This window comes from Prionailurus bengalensis, chromosome E1 (assembly GCF_016509475.1).
Source record: "Prionailurus bengalensis isolate Pbe53 chromosome E1, Fcat_Pben_1.1_paternal_pri, whole genome shotgun sequence".
In the NCBI taxonomy this organism is placed as follows: Eukaryota; Metazoa; Chordata; class Mammalia; order Carnivora; family Felidae; genus Prionailurus; species Prionailurus bengalensis.
Genome location: NC_057347.1, coordinates 40,550,700 through 40,570,137, shown reverse-complemented (window position 1 = coordinate 40,570,137; position 19,438 = coordinate 40,550,700). Strand labels below are relative to the sequence as shown.

The following is a 19,438-nucleotide window of genomic DNA, read 5'->3' as shown; positions in this document are numbered from 1 at the left end:
AGAAACGCACGTGTGCACGCTTGGAGGGGGAGGAGGGGGGGGGGGGCAGACTCATCTCTCAATGCTCTCTCCTCGTCATTCTGTATCTCGACCTTTACAGACAGACAGGGATGGGAGGTAGCTAGGAATGTTGCACAGAGGAGCGGAGTCTGGCTGGAAAGGGAGAGGAGCCAAGCTTGCCCAAAAGACCGAGAATTTGAGATTCAACAAGAATTTTCCTGAGTGGCTGCAGCACGGGGTTGATGGTGTGGGGCGCGGGGAGACGCTGGAGGGGAGGCTCTTAGGTTCCTGCAGCCTGGACTGTGAAGGCTTTATACTTCATTCTGTAGGTACCTGGGAGTCAGGAGTTCTTAATCAGAAATGGGGCAAGATTTTCCTGCAACTTTAGCCGAATGCACCTCCCCACCCCCAATTCATATGTTGAAGTCCTAACCCCCAGCACTTCATAATATGACCTCATATAGAAATAGTAGATATAATTAAGATGAGGTCATACTGGAGTAGAGTGGACCTCTAATCCAATATGACCAGTGTCCTTGTAAAAAGGGGGAATGTGGACTTACAGAAACACACACAGGGGGAACCCATGTGAACATGAAGACAGAGGTGGAGTGATGTATCTACAAGCCAAGGAACACCAAAGATTGTCAGCAACCCACCAGAAGCTAGAAGAGAGGCATGGAACAGATTCTCCCTCACAGCCTTCAGAAGGAACCAGCCCTGCCTTCTCTTGATCTTGGACTTCTAGCCTCCAGACATAAATTTCTCATAAACTGAGACATAAATTTCTGTTGTTTAAGCCAGTTTGTGGTACTTTGTTATAGTAGCCCTAGGAAACTAATATAACATCCAAAAGTAGAGACACAGAAGGATGTGGGACTTTTAAGCAATCTAACATTCCAGATAATGCCCAGGTCAGACTTGGGGATGAGGAGCACTGGTGAGGGCCTGAGATGACCACCAGCCTATCTTCCCATTCTCACTGGCTTTAGCTGCTTTGTTCTGGAAAGCAGCCACCCTAAGCCACCACCCTCAGCTGCCCCCCCACCCCCCCGCCCGGTGATTTTCTGCTTTTGTAGTGAAAAAGTCCGATGTCTGGTCTCACCTGGGTCCTTCTTGCTGCTACACTGGTTCCCTCTTGGAGAAGATGGAGCTCAAAGACCACCAATACACCTTTAAAGATTTGCAAACTGACTCTGCCTAACTTGAAACTGTCTTTCTCAGCCCCCAACTTGCCTGCAGCCTCTCTTCCACTTGAATGGCAGCTGAGAGAAGGAAGGTTAAATCAAGACTACAGGAAGAGAGAGACAATTGGTCTCCAGCACACTTATTGTGTACCAAAAACATGCATTATGCTATTAAATTCTCACAACCGCACGAGGTGAAAATTATTAGCTGAATTTTACAGATAAGGAAAGAGAGGCTTGACGAGGCTAAATCACACAATCAGTGAGTAGCAAAGCTGGGATTCTACCCCATGGACTCCAAAGCTCTTTTCATCCGCCAGGCTGCACTCAGAGATAGAGCTCGCCAAGGTTCCCTACCTAAACTGGGGCGCGAGTGAGGGTGAAGCTATTCTAGAAGTTCATTTCCAGCCGTCCCGTCGACCCCCCACCGGCCAAACGAATCTCTTTAACCTTGCTATCACACTTTGGAGCGCAGGGAACTGAAATATCCCAATTCCAGCAGGCGGCACTGTGAACCAAACACCATCCGCAGCGTGGGCGGCTCGCGGGGAAACCCGTAGGGCGGAGCCACAAGGAGTCGCCTGGGAACCACGCGTGGGGGCGTGGTCACCCCGGAAAGGGGAGTGTCTGCCAACCAAGCCCCGCCCCACCTCCGTGGTCTCTGCTCCAGGTGGGCGTGTCCCGAAATCTCTCTGGGAGAGACACGCGTGGGCCGCTCCCCCCTGGGAGGAGCAACGCGGAGAAGGGTGAGGGTGTCGCTGGCGGCCCCTCCCCGTACCGGCCACGTGGCGGGTGCGGGCCGAGCCCGGGGGAAAGAACTTGGCCCGTGGGGAGGTGGGGGGACAGAGGCGGCGCCAAGCCTAGCCGAGAGCTGCAAGGTTCGGAACCGAGAGGCAGCGGCGGCGGCGGCGCTGAGAGGAGGGGAGGAGGCAGGCGGGCGCATGGGGCGCCCCGGCTCCGCCGGCAGCGCGCCCCCTCCGGCCCCGCCGCGCTGAACGCCCCCCAGCGCCGCGCCTCGAACCCCCGCCCCGAGGCCATGCCGGTCATGAAGGGGTTGCTGGCCCCGCAAAACACCTTTCTGGACACCATCGCCACCCGCTTCGACGGCACTCGTGAGTGGGGCGAGGCTGGGGCTGGGTGTTGGAGCTGGGGCCAAGTCGGCTTCGGCGCCGGCGCCGGGTCTCCTGGATATGGTGACACCCGAGGCGGGGAGAGTGGACTTGACGGTCTAGGAACTCCCGAAGTCGCCGGGAAAGGCACAGGACTGGCAGTGTCCTGTGAGGGGAGGCGAGGAAAGGGCCAAGAGTGCAGGGGGCTAAGACTGGGAGTGTGACTGAGTCAGGAAATGCTTTTTGTGCCGCAAAACGGAGGAGGGGGCCGTGGGAGCCTCCCGCTGCGGGGCAGAGCTCTGCTGGGGACGTATGGGGGGGTATCCGAGACGCAGAGGTGGGACGAAGCGGTCAGGCGCTCTGGAGTCTACTTCCAGAAGGCTCCAGCATCTCCTTCCCCAGGAAAAAAAAAAAGAAAAAAGAAAGAGAAAAGATCAGACTTAGGCAGCACCTTGCTTGGATTAAGGTCACGCGCCCCCAAATCTTGGCGCGTCTGCATCTGAGGGAGGTGAGGCAGGAGGAGGGGGTGGTCCCTGTGACGGAGGGAACTCTCTGCTCACCCACCCCCAGCTTGGATTCAGGTTCAGCACCTTGGACAGCCACATTCCTCCTTCTCTGCCACTTCTCCCGCCTTTCCCTTTTCCTACTTTGGAGCTGAGAGATCTCCCCCTGCCCCCTTGGGGTACCCTAGCCAGTATCTGGAAGGTAGCGGGAGCGGTACCCGCGGGCGGAAACCGAGCCGCCGGGGCCTTAGCCGCCTCCCCACTCTCCCCCCACAGACACCTCCCTTGTTTCCATAGCTCCCATCACCCGGGCAACGGGCCCTGGGATGGAAGAGGGAGGCTGCTGCCCAGGGCCCAAAGCCTCCCAGGCACCTTCAGCCCCCATCAGCCACTCCACCCCCAGACAGTCACCCCTCTTAGCTCCCAGTACTGGTTGTGTCTCAGGCCCCTTCCCTCAGTGGAGACTCTGCCCCTGGATGGCCCACAGAGCCCCTCTTCGACCTCCACACATTGGAGCCATAGGGATCCAGCTCAGGTTCTGCTGCTGGGGTTGCTGGACTAAACTTCAGCGCCCAATCCTGTCTGACTTTGAGCACTGGGACAGACCCCCTGAAATTACCTAAAGAGATGCTAAAAAGAGGACCTTTCCTGGAAGGCAGAGAATGAGGACACTACTCATCACTGTCTCTCTCCCCCAACAAAGGAGATTTGTGAGTTTGGATAATCCCCATCTTTTGGTTTCCTATCAATACAATGGGTGTGATATCACCAGAATCTCTGCCCTGTCCACTCTCTAATAGGATGACAGGGTAGCAGCTATGCATGTGTCTTGCAGGCTGTCGGAATGTGGCGGGCGGTGGGGGGTGGGGTGTGTGGGGGGGTATTGTCGTACCTTGTCAGTGTAGCACTTAGTGAGTGCTAGGATCTGTTTTCCCCAGGTAACTCATATAACTCTCACGACAACCATGTGAACAAGATATATTACCTCCCACTTTGCAGATACGAAAGCTGAGGCACAGAAGAGAGTTCATTAACTTGTCCAAGGTTATGGTTGGAAAGCGGCAGGGGTGTGGTGCTGGAGCCCATGCTCTTACTACTATAGGTCCTCTGTATAAGCTCACCAGCCTGAATGCAGGCAGAAGGACTGCATGACCTTCTCCAACCCCCCAGTGATCCCTGTGCCAGTCCCGGGCCACCCTTACGTCCTTGTCCTTTAGTTCTATCTCTTCGCACTCTCATTTCAGAATATCCCAAAGGGGACCCAGGAATCAAATGAAGCCTGGGAAGCTTCTGGCTCTGACTTCTGACCACAGCCTGGGGGAGGTACTTACCCACCTTGAGGCTAAGCTCCCCTCCTGGCCTTGACCTAACCTTGACCTCTTCTTCCCACAGACAGCAACTTCCTGCTGGCCAACGCACAGGGCCCACGGGGCTTTCCCATTGTGTACTGCTCTGACGGATTCTGTGAGCTCACAGGCTACGGCCGTACCGAGGTCATGCAGAAAACCTGCAGCTGCCGCTTCCTCTACGGTCCGGAGACCAGCGAGCCAGCACTGCAGAGGCTGCACAAGGCCCTGGAGGGCCATCAGGAGCACCGGGCTGAAATCTGCTTCTATCGAAAGGATGGTAAGGAGGCCTGGCCTGCCCTGCAGTCCTGCAGCCCCGCAGCCCTGCCTAGGTGCCTTACCCAGAATTTGCCTGGCATGGCAGAAGTCTGGGTGCTGGTCCACCCACTGCCACAGGCTGACTAGGTGACGCCAAGTACATCCCTGATCCTCTCGAGGACTTTGTTCTCCCATCTGGAAGAGAAGGAGTCAGCTAACATAATCTCTGGGGTTCTTTGCAGATCTAAACCTTTGCCAAGCCCTTTGACTATGCTCAGGAACCATGGGAGGTTAAGGGGAAAGGGGTGCCATGGACTGACTGCTCACCCTCCCATTCCACCTCTCCACATCTCCAGGCTCAGCTTTTTGGTGCCTCTTGGACATGATGCCCATCAAGAATGAGATGGGAGAGGTCGTGCTTTTCCTCTTTTCCTTCAAGGACATCACTCAGAGTGGAGGCCCAGGACTTGGCCCCTCAGGAGGCCATGGTGACAGTAATCATGGTAACTGCAGGCCTGGGGAGGAGGCATTAATGGTCAGAGGTCCTTGCTGAAGGTCACACAAGACCTCTCCCTACCGGGCCTCATGGGATGCGCCCCCATTTATCTTGCACCCTTCTTCCCAACAGAAAACTCGGACGGTTTTGGTAGGAGGGGAGCCGGCTCAAGACTTCGATCTGCCAGGAGGCAGAGCCGTACTGTCCTACACCGGCTGACTGGCCATTTTGGCCGCCGGGGCCAGGGAGGCATGAAAACCAATAATGTGAGTCCTGTCTGCACCCCAACGTCTCTCAGCTGTGATTCTGAGACAGCCTTGCTACTGTCTCCCCGTCTCCCTGCCTATCTGATCTCCCTCCCGTGGCTTATTCCTCTGTCTACCCGTTTCTCATGTATGACTCTCTGCTGTGTCCCATCATGTCCCCTCACATCTTCCAACCCCATTTCCCTTGCTTCCTTCTGATTGACGTTACTCTACTATGATGATATCATAAGGGCAGGGACCTAGCAGCAATTACATCACCTACCTCTGGATGATAGAGTTACCTTTGCGGGGGGGGGGGGGGGAGTGAAATCACAAGCTGTGGTCCTAGGGAGAGAGCCCCCAGTGGGGTCCTGCTGTCTAGCCCTAAGACCCTGATAAAGCCTTGGGATCAGTTGTCCAGCCCTCTGTGTTGTTTTGAGGGCTACAGGGAATGGGGTGCGCCGTGCCAGCCTCCCCTCATCTCTGGGATATCCCCGTCCCCCACAGGGCCCCCAAATACCAAGAGAAACTTAAGGGAGATGTTAGTGACCCCTCAAGCTAAGGCGTGTGCCTGATTTGTCGTAATCTCCCTCTCAAGTAGGGGGAAGGCCCATCCTTATAAAACCCCCCTCTCAAAACATGATTGATCAACAGGGGGCCTGAGCAGTTGCTTGGCAGAGGAAGGAAGTGTTAGGTGCCAGCCCCTGACCCCCTCCCCTGCACCTTCTATCTCCTGTCGTGGTCATGTCTGCAGCACCGACTCCCCCCTTCCCCATCCGCTGCCTCTCCCTTCCCCAAGCCTCGGCTCCTCTTTCCCTTAAATGTCCCCAACCGCCACCCCTCTCCCCCTAGAACGTGTTTGAGCCAAAGCCATCAGTGCCCGAGTACAAGGTGGCCTCCGTGGGGGGGTCCCGCTGCCTCCTCCTCCACTACAGCGTCCCCAAGGCCGTGTGGGACGGCCTCATCCTCCTCGCCACCTTCTACGTTGCGGTCACCGTTCCCTACAATGTCTGCTTCTTGGGCGATGATGACACCCCCATCACTTCCCGACACACCCTTGTCAGCGACATCGCCGTGGAGATGCTCTTCATCCTGGGTTAGACCTTCTGCCCCACATACCCTGGTGGGTGGGCTGGAGGGACCCACTCCTCCAACCTTTGCTCGATCCTGGGCCTGCAGTACCCAGGCATTCAGAGCCCAACCATTTCTGGGTCTTTAAGTCCTAATGGTCCATGTGCCCTGACCTCTGACCCCTTCAGCCTTCAACCTTTAGACCACTCCTCCCTGGAGACCAGCCAGAAGCCCGAGCTCTCTTCCTCTTCCCTGCCCCCCCCCCTCCATTCTGGGCCTCAGGCTTGTTCCCAGCTACTCATTTCCTTGGCCCCTCGGCCTGAGTTTCTGGGCACAAAGCCCCTAGTAACCAACAGCCTCTTGCACCCCCAGATATCATCCTGAACTTCCGCACCACCTATGTGTCCCAGTCCGGCCAGGTGGTCTCTGCTCCTCGTTCCATCGGTCTTCACTACCTGGCCACCTGGTTCTTCGTTGACCTTATTGCTGCTCTGCCTTTTGACCTGCTTTATGTCTTCAACATCACCGTGGTGAGTGACCCCCAGGCCACCCTGCAGCCCAGCCTCCCAAGTTAGCCCAGCACCTCCTATGAAGGCACCGACCCCAACTCAGACTCAGTCCTTCCCATCCATCCATCTGCATGTAGTTGTCAGGCACCTGCCGTGGGCTGCTCAGAAGGAGCTGGGAGGGTCTGCGCTCTCGGGGAGCTCAGCTCACAATCACTGAGGGAAGCTGAGACAAATGAAAAGCTAACTAGGGCTACCAAGGCGGCATTGGTCTGATGCCAAATGAGTGGTACTTTTCACATTTTTATTTAACAAACAACCGATGAGCATTTAGCTGTCTGCAAAGCACTGTGTGGAGCATGGTCACGGTGGGGAAAAGGGACAAGGATTCAGCCTCCAGGCAGCTAAGCTGGTGAGGGGGCAGGACTGGTGGAGGGGACAGCAGGAACAGAAGAGGTGAATGGAGAGGAAGATGGGGCCCAGGTGTTGCTGGCAGCTGGGCAGGAGCTAGCCGACCTTGGAGTTCCAGGCAGGAAAGTGGGCGTGCGTACAAATGATCTGAAATCTAGCCAGCACCTGGGAGGCCAAAGCACTGCAGTTGGAAAAAGGCCAGGGGTGGTCTGGGAAGGATTCCTGCAGGAGACAGAGCAGAGCTAGACCCTTGACAGAGAGCAGGATTTGGCTGGCAGAAGATGGGGAGAGAGCATCTGGGGGGAGCGTTGTAAGCCAAGACAAGGAGGCAGAGGCTGTGGGGTGGATTTGGAGGCAGACAGTGCCAGGTCCTGGGCCCTCTCAGCTCCCCGGGGACCGCCCGGAGGTGCCCTGAGTGGTCAGCTCTGCACCCAGCCAGCAGATAGCAGGTGCTCTCGAGTCCAGGGTGAGGGAGTCCCACCCTGTGTCCCCAGACCCCCTTGGCTGTTGGGTGGGGAGGTGGAGAGCAGTTTCCCTGTGCGCTCCTCTCTCTGCCACACTCAGCTATAGTGGGAAACCACCTACACGCAGCCGGATTTAACTAGCCGCCAACGGGCTGTGGGCCTCTTCTCCTGGCTGGGTACACGTGTGTGCACACTCCCACACACGTGCATGTGTGTATGTCTGCCCTGAGGCTCCGGCCACTCCGAGCAGAGCTCCCCACCCCTCCCTGTGACTGCACTCTCCCATCCCGTGCCCACCAGGCTGTGTCAGCCAGCCGGACAGCTGTCCTGGGGAGAGCTACAGAGAATCCCCTGTCTCTCCTCCCAGGCAGTCCCCTCCTCTGATACCTTAAGGAGCATCTTACATTTACTAAGTCCTTTCGTCCACATCATCACATAGGAGCCTCACAGTAACCCTTCAGGGCAGATTCTCTTTTTCAGAGGTAGCTGCAAAGGCTCAGAGAGGTTAAGTGACTTGCCGCAGGTCACACAGCTAGCAGCGGCAGGCAGGAGATTGGAACCAGGCCTCCAGACTCCTAGTCTATTCCTCTTTCTAACGTACCACCCCGGTTCTCAGGAACCCCATGCACCCAACTCGATGATGTTGCAGAATGGGGGGAGGAGGAGCAGTGTGGGGCTGGAGGGAGACAGAGCAAAGACAGAGGATGAGTAGGCACTGGCAGAGCTGTGGACTTGAAGGAGCCAGGCCTGGGACACTCTGGTCCAAGGAGAAGGAGAGGAGGGCCCCAAGGGAGTGGGGCTCAGAGGCAGGTGACTAGGAGAAACTCTGAAGGACTCAAGTTTGGAAGCAGAAGCTCTGGGAGCTGGAGGCAGGCGTTAAGCCCTGGAGACGGTCCATGTGGAGGAAGCAGGGCCACCTCCTTTCCAGCTCCTTCACCTAAAATTAGAGAAAAGGACAGGAGGTGGCTCAGGAGCCGTGCCGGGCCAGGGCTGTGGGGGATGCTGGCGGAGGCTTCTGAGAGGGCCTTCATACCAAGTTCCCCCGGCGCTGCCCCAGAGCCCCCAGCCCAGCTTCCAAGCTGCCCCCTCCCAGAGTAGTGAGAGGATAAGTTTCCATACCTGCTCCTCGTCTCCAAGATTTGGAGGGCTAATTGAAGCACTGGTGACCACAATGACAACAGTCGTGGTGGTAATATTAGCTAACACAGGATGCTTATGAGGTCCATAACCCCCACCTAAGCCCCACAATGGCTAAGACCTTGAAACCCAGGCTCCTTCACTTTCTGCTCTCCTTGCCCCAGCACTTCGGTATGCGCCTCTCATCAGCAGCTCACCCACCATGGCCATGGCCCCTAACCTCCCCCTGTCCCCAAGCCTCTTGCCTGTTCGCGCCTTACCTTGCTACTCTGTGGGTTGAGGACGGCTCCCATCACAACTGCTGTCATCGCCAACAACCAGCTCTTGTCCACAGCTGGTTGTGCCTAAGACTTTGAGGGCTTCAGGCAGGGGCCAGAGATCATTGTGTCTGTTCCCCTGCCTCTGAGCCTTAGTTTACTCATCTGCAAACTGGAACAATGATGATAACTGAACTGAAGGCATGAGTGTGTCATGAGGATCGTAAGTGCTTAGCCCAGAGCCTGACACACATATAGTAAGTACTTACATAAGTAAGCAAGTACACATATAGTAAGTGTTAGCCTTTATTGGTTTTAGTATTATTCTCTCCTGGCCACATTCCCTGGTCACTTTCTCAGGACAGCAGGGACGGTTTCCCCTGCTGCAGCTTCCCCTGGCTCCAGGGCATCTGGGAGGGGACACAGGGGCTCCGAGGAGGCGGAGGCGTGCCTGCTCCCAGCCTCCCCCACCACACTCCTGCAGACATCGCTGGTGCACCTTCTGAAGACGGTGCGGCTGCTGCGGCTGCTGCGGCTGCTGCAGAAGCTGGAGCGATACTCACAGTGCAGCGCCGTGGTCCTCACACTGCTCATGTCCGTCTTCGCGCTCCTCGCCCACTGGATGGCCTGCATCTGGTACGTCATCGGGCGCCGGGAGATGGAGGCCAATGACCCGCTGCTTTGGGACATCGGTGAGCCACCGACCCCAGGCTTTCGCTGACATTCGTCCGCCTGTCTTGTCCACTCAGGCCCCCGGGCTGATGCCTCCTCTGGCACCACACCCACCACCCCACATTCTTCCCTCTGGGTCAGGCACGGGGGTACTGAAGTGAAGACCAGGGGTCTGCCTGGGCAGAGCTCACAGCCTAGCAGGGGAGCAAGACCGGTGACAGGCAATCAAAGCAGTACAGGAAACACTCTCATGGTCAGGAGGGTGTTTGGGGCAGAGGTAGTGCTCCTTCTCCCCCCGACCCTTTCAGTGGCTCTCCACTGCCCTCAAAATAAAGTCCACGCTCAAAAAAAAAAAAAAGTCCCCACTCAATCCACACCCTGCATAGCCCTGCTGCCTTCTCTCTCCCCACTTGGTTTCCCTTTCTTCCCTGGGCCCTGTGCTGCAGCCACGCTGGCCTCCTTCCAGCCCCCCGGGATGCACTGCTTTCTCACAACGGCCTTGAACCTGTTTTCCTCTCGGGAATCTTCTCCCTTTTTCTTCCCTCCCTTCTTCCCCTAAGTGACTTTTCTATTCCTTGCAATCACCACTAAGCTAACTCTCCCTAACCCATTATGGCTCCTAGGACGCCCCGTACTTCCCTTTTAGTAGCTCACTGCCCACCTGTCATTTATTTCATGTGTCTTTCCCCTCCAGATGGTAGGTTCCATCAGGGCAGGGAGAATGGTGGGGTCAAGTGTCAGCACCCTGTACACAGGGGTGCTCAGTAAACTGTTAGAGTGAGGAGGGTCCCCCCAAACATTCAGGAGCTTAGGAAGTTTGCAGCTGTAACCAGTTCACTGTGGGGAGTCCCAGGCCCAGACCACCGGGGACATTTTCTGTCCCTGCGGGTGCAAACCTCCCCTCGCCTCTGTAAACACTTGCCCAAAGTCAAGCGCAGGCAGCTCAGGGAAGGCCAGCTCTCCACTGCCTGGGCCGCCGCTCCTTGCCTCCCTCCACTCCCCCCGCCCCCCCAGGCTGGTTGCACGAGCTGGGCAAGCGGCTGGAGGAGCCCTATGTCAATGGCTCGGCGGGCGGCCCGTCACGGCGCAGTGCCTACATCGCTGCCCTCTACTTCACGCTGAGCAGCCTTACCAGCGTGGGCTTCGGCAACGTGTGCGCCAACACCGACGCGGAGAAGATCTTTTCCATCTGCACCATGCTCATAGGCGGTGAGGCCGGGCCCGCCATGCCCCAGGGTGGCCCCGCTAAGCCCAGCGTGCAGATGGGGAAACAGGCTCAGAGAAGGCAAGATGCCCACCCACGTCCAGACAGTCGTGCATTCATTCATAGCCGTTTCCTCAGCATCTACTACATGCTGGTCCCCGGGGGGGCCGTGCTGGCCTTCTGCGAAGGGAATGGGAAACCCAAGTTCATGACCTAGCTGGAGGGCAGGAGAGGAACATCAGGTCTGGCTATTCCCTGCGCCAACCCAAGCCCGCTGGCTCTCCTGCGCCTCCCTCCCCAGGCGCCCAGAGCCGTCCACCGGCAGGGTGGGTCCTGGGACGGGGGAGGAGGCGGGAGGGGTGGCCGTCCCTAACCCGCTGCCGCTGCCGCCGCTGCAGCGCTGATGCACGCCGTGGTGTTCGGGAACGTGACGGCCATCATCCAGCGCATGTACTCGCGCCGTTCACTCTACCACCGCCGCATGAAGGACCTCAAGGACTTCATCCGTGTGCACCGCCTGCCGCGGCCGCTCAAGCAGCGCATGCTCGAGTCCTTCCAGACCACGTGGGCTGTCAACAGCGGCATCGACGCCAACGAGGTAGTGTGCCCGGACCCCGGCGCGTGGCGTCAGAGTGGGAGAGGGGTCGCCGTCTCTCTGGGGTTGGGATGGAGACACCTGGGGTCCCGGGAGGCGAAGCCCTGCTCAAAGGGGCACGGCACCGACCCCCATCCACATCCCTTTTCCTTGGCACTAGAACACGGGAGCTGAGAGGGAGCTCAGGCCTTAGCTAATGCCATCCGCCACCCCCACGCCCCTCAGCCAGCCTTTCCTGAGCGCTCGCTTTGGGCCAGCCTCTGTGCGGGACACAGGGAGCTCAGAGATGATGACACTCAGCCCTTGTCCTGAGGGAGACACCAGTTGGGTGAAGGAGGCAGACAGGTAAACAAATAATTATGCAGTGAATAGGACTCTGCTGGAGGGATGGCAGAGCAATTAGGGGACGTTGTGCCTGGGCCTAGAGGAGTCAGGGAAGGTGGCACGGAAGAGGGGACATCGTGAGGGGCAAGAAGGAAATCGGCCTGCTACCAGAGGCCATTCCAGGCAGAAAGAGGAGTAGGAACACAGACCCGGAAATGTTGACACAAAAGAGCAGGGGAGTTCAGGGAACTGAAAGTCAAGTCAGTGAGCCTTCAGGACTGGGTGTGTGAGTGCTGTGGAGGGGAGGAGGGAGACCGGAGTGCAAGAGACAGGGCTGGGGAGGCGGGTCAGGCCAGCTCATGGGTGGTCTTGAATTTAGATTGTATTCTGCAAAACTTTTAGGCTGGGCAGTGACCTGAGGATCTAGGAGGTATCTCTGAGAGCCGGAGCCGGAGGACCTGGTGATCGGCTGGTTGCAGGAGAGGAGCTCAGAATGGGCCCCAGGTCCCTGGTTTGGGCAAAGGGGCATGATGGGGGCATCACAGGAGGAAGGTGTGAACATGAAAGTCCAGGATTAGGCCATGATGAGGGTGTGGTGCCTGTGGGAGATCCAGGTGGAGGCTGTTCCATCGGTAGTTGAAAATACAGGTCTAGACCCATAGGTAGGGCTCCAGGCTCACAGGGAGTAGGGAAGTCATGGAGCTGGCTGCCATGATGCGGGCAGAGTGTGGAAAGTTAGAAGAGGAGCCTGGGGAGGAAATGGGGATAAGAGGGAGAGGTCAGCAAGCCCAAGTGGCCTAGGGGCTCCATAAGATGAGGATAGAACTATGAACATTGTTTGGCTCCTCAGAGATCATTGGTAATGTTCAAGGTCTTGTGTAACCCTGCGTTTTACAGATGGGGATATTGAGGCCCAGAGAGAGCAAATGGATTGCCCAAGGTTCACAAGGACTTAGGGGCAGAGCTGACTTCTAGTTTCCTGACTCCCGGTTGAAAGCTGACCCACCAGGGCCGATCCTTGTACGGGGTTGAGTAACCAAGGACATGTGTGAGTGACCACCGTGTGTAGTCACAGGCAGTGGACACATAGGAAAAGGCCTAGTCTCTGCTCCTGAACTTGGGTTGAGAGGTCCACACACAAGCAAAATTGAGGTTTGATACACAGAGGTCTTCTTGAAGGTCAAACACAGGTAACTTCAAAGCAAAAGGCAAGTTTTGGAGTTCTCTCCTTGGAGACAGCTCAGCACATTTATAGAACTCAAGTAGCAGCTGCAGGGGGATGGCCAGAATGACCTATGCCCCTTATGCAGTTACTGCGTGACTTCCCAGACGAGCTGAGAGCTGACATCGCTATGCACCTGAATCGGGAGATCCTGCAGCTGCCGCTGTTTGCAGCAGCGAGCAGAGGCTGCCTGCGGGCCCTCTCCCTGCACATCAAGACCTCGTTCTGCGCTCCAGGCGAGTACCTGTTGCGCCGTGGGGACGCCCTGCAGGCACACTACTACGTCTGCTCCGGCTCGCTTGAGGTGCTTCGAGACAACATGGTGCTGGCCATCCTGGGTGAGGATCCCACCACCACCTACTACCTACCCCCAGAGGCATTGGGTGTGGCCAGGAATCTAGGGCCTGGGATACCCTAGTGGATATGTGGAATTCCTGCTGAGGGGGTCCTCTTTCCTGGTGTCTTCACCTTACTACCATCCCCTTTTGACCATACCCTCAGATTCTCCCCTAATCCTATGGGCCATCAACCCGTCAACCCTTCCCCAGTGACTCTCCCCCAACTCCACTGATCCTTTCCTGCTGCACCATCTCCCAACTCCATTGACTCTTCCCCACTGACCCTCAACTCCATTGACCTTTACCCTTTAGCTGACCCCTCTGGCCATTCTTTACTGATCATCTAGTTCCATTGATTATACTGACATTTCCCATTGACTGTCTCCCAACTTCATCAGTCACTCTCCACTGACTTTTTCCCAACTCCATTGATTATTTCCACCAATCCTATTGATTGATCCTTCTCTGACCGCCCTTCAAACACACTAACCATCCCCCAGCTCCACTGACCACTTCCCGCTGATATCCTCTTGGTCCCTCTGCCCCAGCTGACTATCCCCATCCCTTACCCACAGGGAAGGGGGACCTGATTGGGGCAGATATCCCTGAGCCGGGGCAGGAGCCTGGGTCAGGGGCAGTCCCAAGCTGCGTGCTGAAGACCAGCGCTGACGTGAAGGCACTGACCTACTGTGGCCTGCAGCAGCTGAGCAGCAGAGGGCTGGCTGAGGTCCTGAGACTCTATCCTGAGTACGGGGCTGCCTTCCGGGCTGGCCTGCCCCGGGACCTCACCTTCAACCTGCGCCAGGGCTCTGACACCAATGTATGTAGACCCCCTATGGCCTCCACCTCCTCCGAGGTCCCCTCCTTCAGGGCAGACCTCCCCATCCCAAGAGAGAGTCTCATGCATCTCCTTCCACCCGGAGAACATCATTTCTCAATCCCCGGCACCCCCTTCCATTGTCCCTTCCACGCTTAACATCTTCCACCCCCACCTGACCCTTCTTCATTGGCCATCACCCAACCCCATGGACCATCTCTCACCACTTCTACTTCCGACTCCTCTGACCCATCATTTCCTGTTGGCCACCCCTCAGCACCCCCCTCAGACCCCTCAGAGGGACCTCACTTTGGAAAGAGTCCCCCTCGCGTGCTCCTCCTCCAAGTCCGTCTCTGAACTGGGCATCATCCCCTGGGTTTCCTCTCCGGCACTCACCAAATATTTCCTGACCCCATTTTGGCTTAGCCTCTGGGCCAGGTCTACAGTTTACACCCTAGGCCTTTGTCTTTCACTGCTTTTCAGACTTACTTTGCCACTCAGACATCTCTGAGTTGGAGTTGGAAGTATCTCTGACTCAGTTCCACAAAAAGGCCCCACATTCTCAAAGCCCACAGCACTGATGGGGAGGAAGAGCTGCACCAGGAGAGGGGGGAGGTGTGAGTCAGCTTGAATCCCCCCTATGTCCCCGCAGGGCCTCAGCCGCTTTTCCAGATCTCCTCGCCTCTCCCAGGTAACACCATCTTCCTGGGAGGTGTGGGGTGGGGTTTGAGGTTGCATGGGGGAGTCTGGGAGCTGGAGGCACCTTTCCGTGGCTCCTCTGCCGCAGGGAGAAGGGGGGGGGGGATGGGTGGCTGCATCTGCCAGTGAAGGCTGTTGCTTAATGAAGGGGCCTATTGTTCACTGTCCTGACATCAGCTGCCCTCTGCCCACAGCCCCGCTCTGAAAGCCTTGGCTCCTCCTCAGACAAGACCCTACCATCCATCACAGAGGCCGAGACTGGGGTGGAGTCTGGGGGTGGTTCCAGGCCCCGCCGGCCCCTCCTGCTGCCCAACCTCAGCCCAGCGCGGCCCCGGGGCTCCCTGGTCAGCCTCTTGGGCGAGGAGCTGCCCCCATTCTCAGCCCTTGTCTCCTCCCCTTCCCTGTCCCCATTCCCTTCCCCTGCCCTGGCTGGCCGGGGCCACAGCCCCTCCCCTCATGGCCCCCCCAGGGGTTCTGCTGCCTGGAAGCCCCCCCAGCTTCTCATTCCCCCACTGGGAACCTTTGGACCTCCGGACCTCAGTCCCCGGTGAGACGCCAGCCTCCCCTGCCTTCCCCATACCCCTGCTGGCTTCCAGAACCTTCTCTGGGCTCCGTCCCCAGCCTTCCAACCAGTGCTCTTCCTATCTCTGCCCCATCTGCCCACCCGCCCTTCCTGATCCACCACACTTGCAACCCCACCCCTCTTTGACTGCTGCTCCTCCCCAGCTCCCTGGCACTGCCGCCCCCAGTTACCCTCCGCCTGCTCTGCTCTGGCCCTTGCCCTCTCCGCATGGGACTGATGATCACTGCCCCCATCCCAGGATAGTGGATGGCATTGAGGACTCTGGCAGCACAGCGGAGGCCCCTACCTTTCGGTTCAGCAGGAGGCATGAGCACGCTAGGCCCTGCTCACAGGCCCCTCCTTCAGGTAAGGGCCAGCCGTAGACCTCACTCTCCGTCACCCATTCACCCACCATCCGTCCACCCGTCCGTCCCTTCCGCCGTCCGTCCCGCGTGTAGTAAGGGCTGACCACGTGCCGGACTCTGTGCTGGGAAAGCATAGATGTGTCAGACCTGGCCTGCACTCTCAGTGAGCTTCCGGTCTAGTGGGGGACACACCTGTGTCCTCAGATAAACGATTCCAGAACGGGGTGTCAAGTGCCACAACCGAGACAGGAACAAGGCTCTGAGGTAGGAGGGGAGGGCACCCCTAACCGTCCTTCTTAGAGGAGGGGACCCTTGTAGGGGGTCTTAAGGGGTTGGGTAGGAGTTTGAGGGGTGGAGCAAGGCAGTTGTTGGGACAAAGGCAGGAGAGAAGAGCATGTTGTGTTCAGATGCTAAAGAGAAGCTTTTGCGTGTACAGCTGGGGCAGGGGTCAGGGGAAGGGGCAGGGAAGAGTCTGCCTTTCCCATCATCCTGAGCCCAGAGCTGCTTCTCCGCTCCTCTCTGCCTGCCCAGCAAGAGGAGGGGACCCAGCCCAAGCCGTAGACTCCCGCTCCTTGCACTCACCCTGCACCCTTCCACCCCATTCCGGCTGCAGGGACCAGGCCCAGCCAGGAACTGGCCACTGAGGCTGAGGAGATGAAGGAAAAGGTCTGCAGGCTAAACCAGGAGGTAGGTTGGGGTTGACTCCTTCCCTCCAACCTTGGCAGCTAGCATCTTGGGATCAGCGATGTGCCTCGTATGTAAGAGCGTTTGAGGGTTTGGAGCCAGCGTCCTGAGTTCAGTCATTCACACTAGCCGGGTGACCTTGGGCAAGTCCCACAACCACCCCAAACTTCAATTTCCTCGTCGAAAAATGGGAAAAATAACCTGTTTTTGCCAGAGTTGTTGAGCATGATATAAGAGTGCTCACATGCCTGGCCCAGCCCCTGGCACAGGTAAGCACTCAGTGCCTGCTGCCTCCACCCTTTCCCGGCTGGCTCAGGCTATCTAGCCCGCAAAGACAGCCTCTCCTCCCTCCTCCACTGTGGGGTTCTCTCCTTTAGGGACCTGCCCCCTACCAAGTCCTTTTCCTTCCCCAGCCCTGGGAAGGGAATGCTCAGCAAACTTAGGGGTCAGAGGACAGGGAGGCTGAGAGGCCTTCAACCCTGGGAGACCTGGATCCTCATGTCTAAACCCTGGTCAGGAAGAGCCCAGATCTTGTATGCCAAGGCTCTGCGTCTGCCTCCTCCCAGGGGATCTCTGAGCTGTCATCAGGGCACAGTCAGGCCCAACCCTTAGGGAGTGGGCCTTCCCTGGGTTCTGATAAACATCATCTGCATCCCAGGAGGGCAGCCCCTGGGGCTGGGGGGCGGGACCAGGCCCTGTTGGGCCAGATGGAGGGCCAGTCCTGCTTTGGGCTCACTGTTCTAGGTGGTGTTTCCCACACTTGAGTGTCTGTCAGCACCATTAAGATGCAGACTCCTGAGCCTCACCCAATTTGGAATGGCTGGGGCGGGGCCCAGGAATCTGCATTTTGACAAGTTTCTCAGTTGATTCGCATTCCCTGAAGTTTGCAAAACACTGAATAGATGCTTGAGCTTGTGTGCGGAGGTGGGGGGGGGTCACCTGAGAGTAAGGCTGCTGTGTCTGTCACTTCCAGCTTTGTGGCCTCTTTGAGCCTATTTTTCTGCCTCTTGTAAAAGTGAAGGAGAGGGGATAGCAATACCTGCTGTCCCAAAGCCTTTTTGGAAACAAGCTGAGTGTTTACATCTAGACAAAGATAACCCCTGCCCTGCCTTTTTCTCCCAGTGGCCGTGAGCAGGAGTGGCTGGGAAAGAGTTTTGTACACAGTGGAGGGGGGGCGCACCCGGGAGATCGGTGATTGTTGTGGCATCTGGGAAACGATTTGTTGTGTTTTCAACAGATCTCCCGCCTCAACCAGGAAGTGTCTCAGCTGAGCCGGGAGCTTCGACACATCATGGGCCTGCTACAGGCTAGGCTGGGTCCCCCAGTCCACCCAGTAGTCTCGGCTCGGCTCCCAGACCCTCCTGGTCCCCAGCTGAGGCCTCCACGCATCTCACCCTGTCTATCTGGACCACCGCCCAGCCTCCAGGATACTACTTTTGCTGAGGTCCACTGCCCAGCCAGTGTGGGGACAGCAGAGATGGGGGCCGCCCCCTCCAACCTGAGGCTCTCCGTGCTGTCCCCCTTCCCGTCAGAGCCTGAGCCTCTGGGACCTTCCCCAGTGCCAGAGGCCCCATCCCCGACCCCAAGCCTCATGCAGCACAGCTTTCGGTCCAGGTCAGACACGTTCCACTGACCCTGGCCCTGGGCCCAGGCCCGTCTGGGGTGGGCACTGCTGCTTGCCATCCAGGGAGGGACTGGGCCCCTTGGCCTCCTGCCTCCGGTCAACAGCCACCGGCTGGTCTGGTTGGCTCTGCATTCTCTGGACTTTTTAACAAAGCCTGGTTACTTCGGACCCTCTTCCCTTTTCTAAACCTTCCTGTATCCTTCCCCTCTGTGAGGGGGAGCCACCTGAGGCTGTGGAACCCAACAGGCATGAGACAGAATGCAGTGCCGATCCGGCTGGGCAGATGACATGTCCTGCTTTCTCCCCAGGATCTGGAGGCAGGTAGATACCAGGGAGCACCGGGGGTTGGGGAAGGGTCCCAGATCAAGCCCACGAAGACTGAGGCAAGAGCAGGCAGGATCTTGGTGTCTAAGGCAAGAGGGACAGATTGCAGATTCTGCAGCAGAGATAGCTTAGTGATATTGTGAGGCCTTCTATCCCAGCCCCTGGATTCTGCTGGACACCTTGGAAGCGATGTCACCTTGAGACAGGTAGGTTTGAGATCGCAGCTGGCATCTGAGGAACCCAAGACTCCTTAGACCTCCCCCTACCAGCCCAGGCTGGAGAAGCTCACCCCATCCCTCAACCCACACAAGAAACAAACGGGTGGCCCGCAGATATGTATTCTTCGGTTCTCGCAGATTTGTGTGTGTGTGTGTGTGTGTGTGTGTGGTAAAATACGAATGAGTTGCTGACACTAAAAATCAGAGTTCACACAAATATCCAGATATTCCAGTTTCTCTAAAAAACTTGGGGCATTCTGGCAACCCTGGGCCAACATTCCACTGGCAATAATCCACTGGTGTTGAGTGGCCACAGTCCCCTTGAGATGGGGCCTGTGCTCGCCACTTTTTCACAGTCGCCACATTTCTGGATCATCTCCTGACACTTAGCTGGCTTCCCTCCTTTGACTTCTTTGTCTGGTCTCTGTAGGTATTTGGATTTGCAGGTCCTGCCTTAGAGTGTCCTCTCCGGGTTCCTGTGCTCCAGAGAGTGCTTTCTGGGCCCAGAAATGTCAGCTTCTACCCCTGGGCCTGGGCCTGTCAACATCTCTGTTTCTGTGTTTCTGCAGGCTGTCCCTGAAGGTGGTCTTTTCTGCTGCCAGCAACTTGAAACAGTCCCCACGGCACTCCCTACCCCTCCCCTCACCAGACCTCTTCCGAGCCTGTTCTCCCCACACCCAACACGGTCTCACTCAGGGCCCTGACTTCTCACAAATCCACCCTGTTCTCCAGTTCTCCTTTGCCACCCAACACCCAAGGCTCACTTTTGGATAGGAAATAAATGCTTTATTTTTGTAGTT

General features: G+C 57.3%; 1 protein-coding gene across 1 annotated transcript; it reads left to right on the top strand.

The window, feature by feature from the left end:
* Positions 1-1,799: 1,799 nt before the first annotated feature.
* Positions 1,800-19,435, top strand: KCNH4 (potassium voltage-gated channel subfamily H member 4). Its single transcript, XM_043584500.1, has 17 exons — positions 1,800-2,299; positions 4,192-4,425; positions 4,760-4,906; positions 5,032-5,165; positions 5,997-6,240; positions 6,588-6,745; positions 9,475-9,682; positions 10,677-10,871; positions 11,265-11,464; positions 13,096-13,345; positions 13,921-14,165; positions 14,815-14,853; positions 15,056-15,408; positions 15,683-15,789; positions 16,402-16,475; positions 17,710-18,417; positions 19,208-19,435. Exons 1-16 carry the CDS (start codon positions 2,224-2,226, stop codon positions 18,103-18,105), a joined length of 3,060 nt encoding a protein of 1,019 aa, XP_043440435.1. The 5' UTR covers positions 1,800-2,223; the 3' UTR covers positions 18,106-18,417; positions 19,208-19,435.
* Positions 19,436-19,438: the final 3 nt, after the last annotated feature.

What these genes read in the sequence shown, in the direction of transcription:
- KCNH4 (XM_043584500.1), top strand. Translation starts at nt 2,224, where the DNA reads ATGCCGGTCATGAAGGGGTTGCTGGCCCCGCAAAACACCTTTCTGGAC. An exon ending in CCCGCTGCTTTGGGACATCG is followed by an intron (nt 9,683 to 10,676) that starts GTGAGCCACCGA and finishes CCGCCCCCCCAG; the next exon opens with GCTGGTTGCACGAGCTGGGC. An exon ending in CTGCACCATGCTCATAGGCG is followed by an intron (nt 10,872 to 11,264) that starts GTGAGGCCGGGC and finishes CCGCCGCTGCAG; the next exon opens with CGCTGATGCACGCCGTGGTG.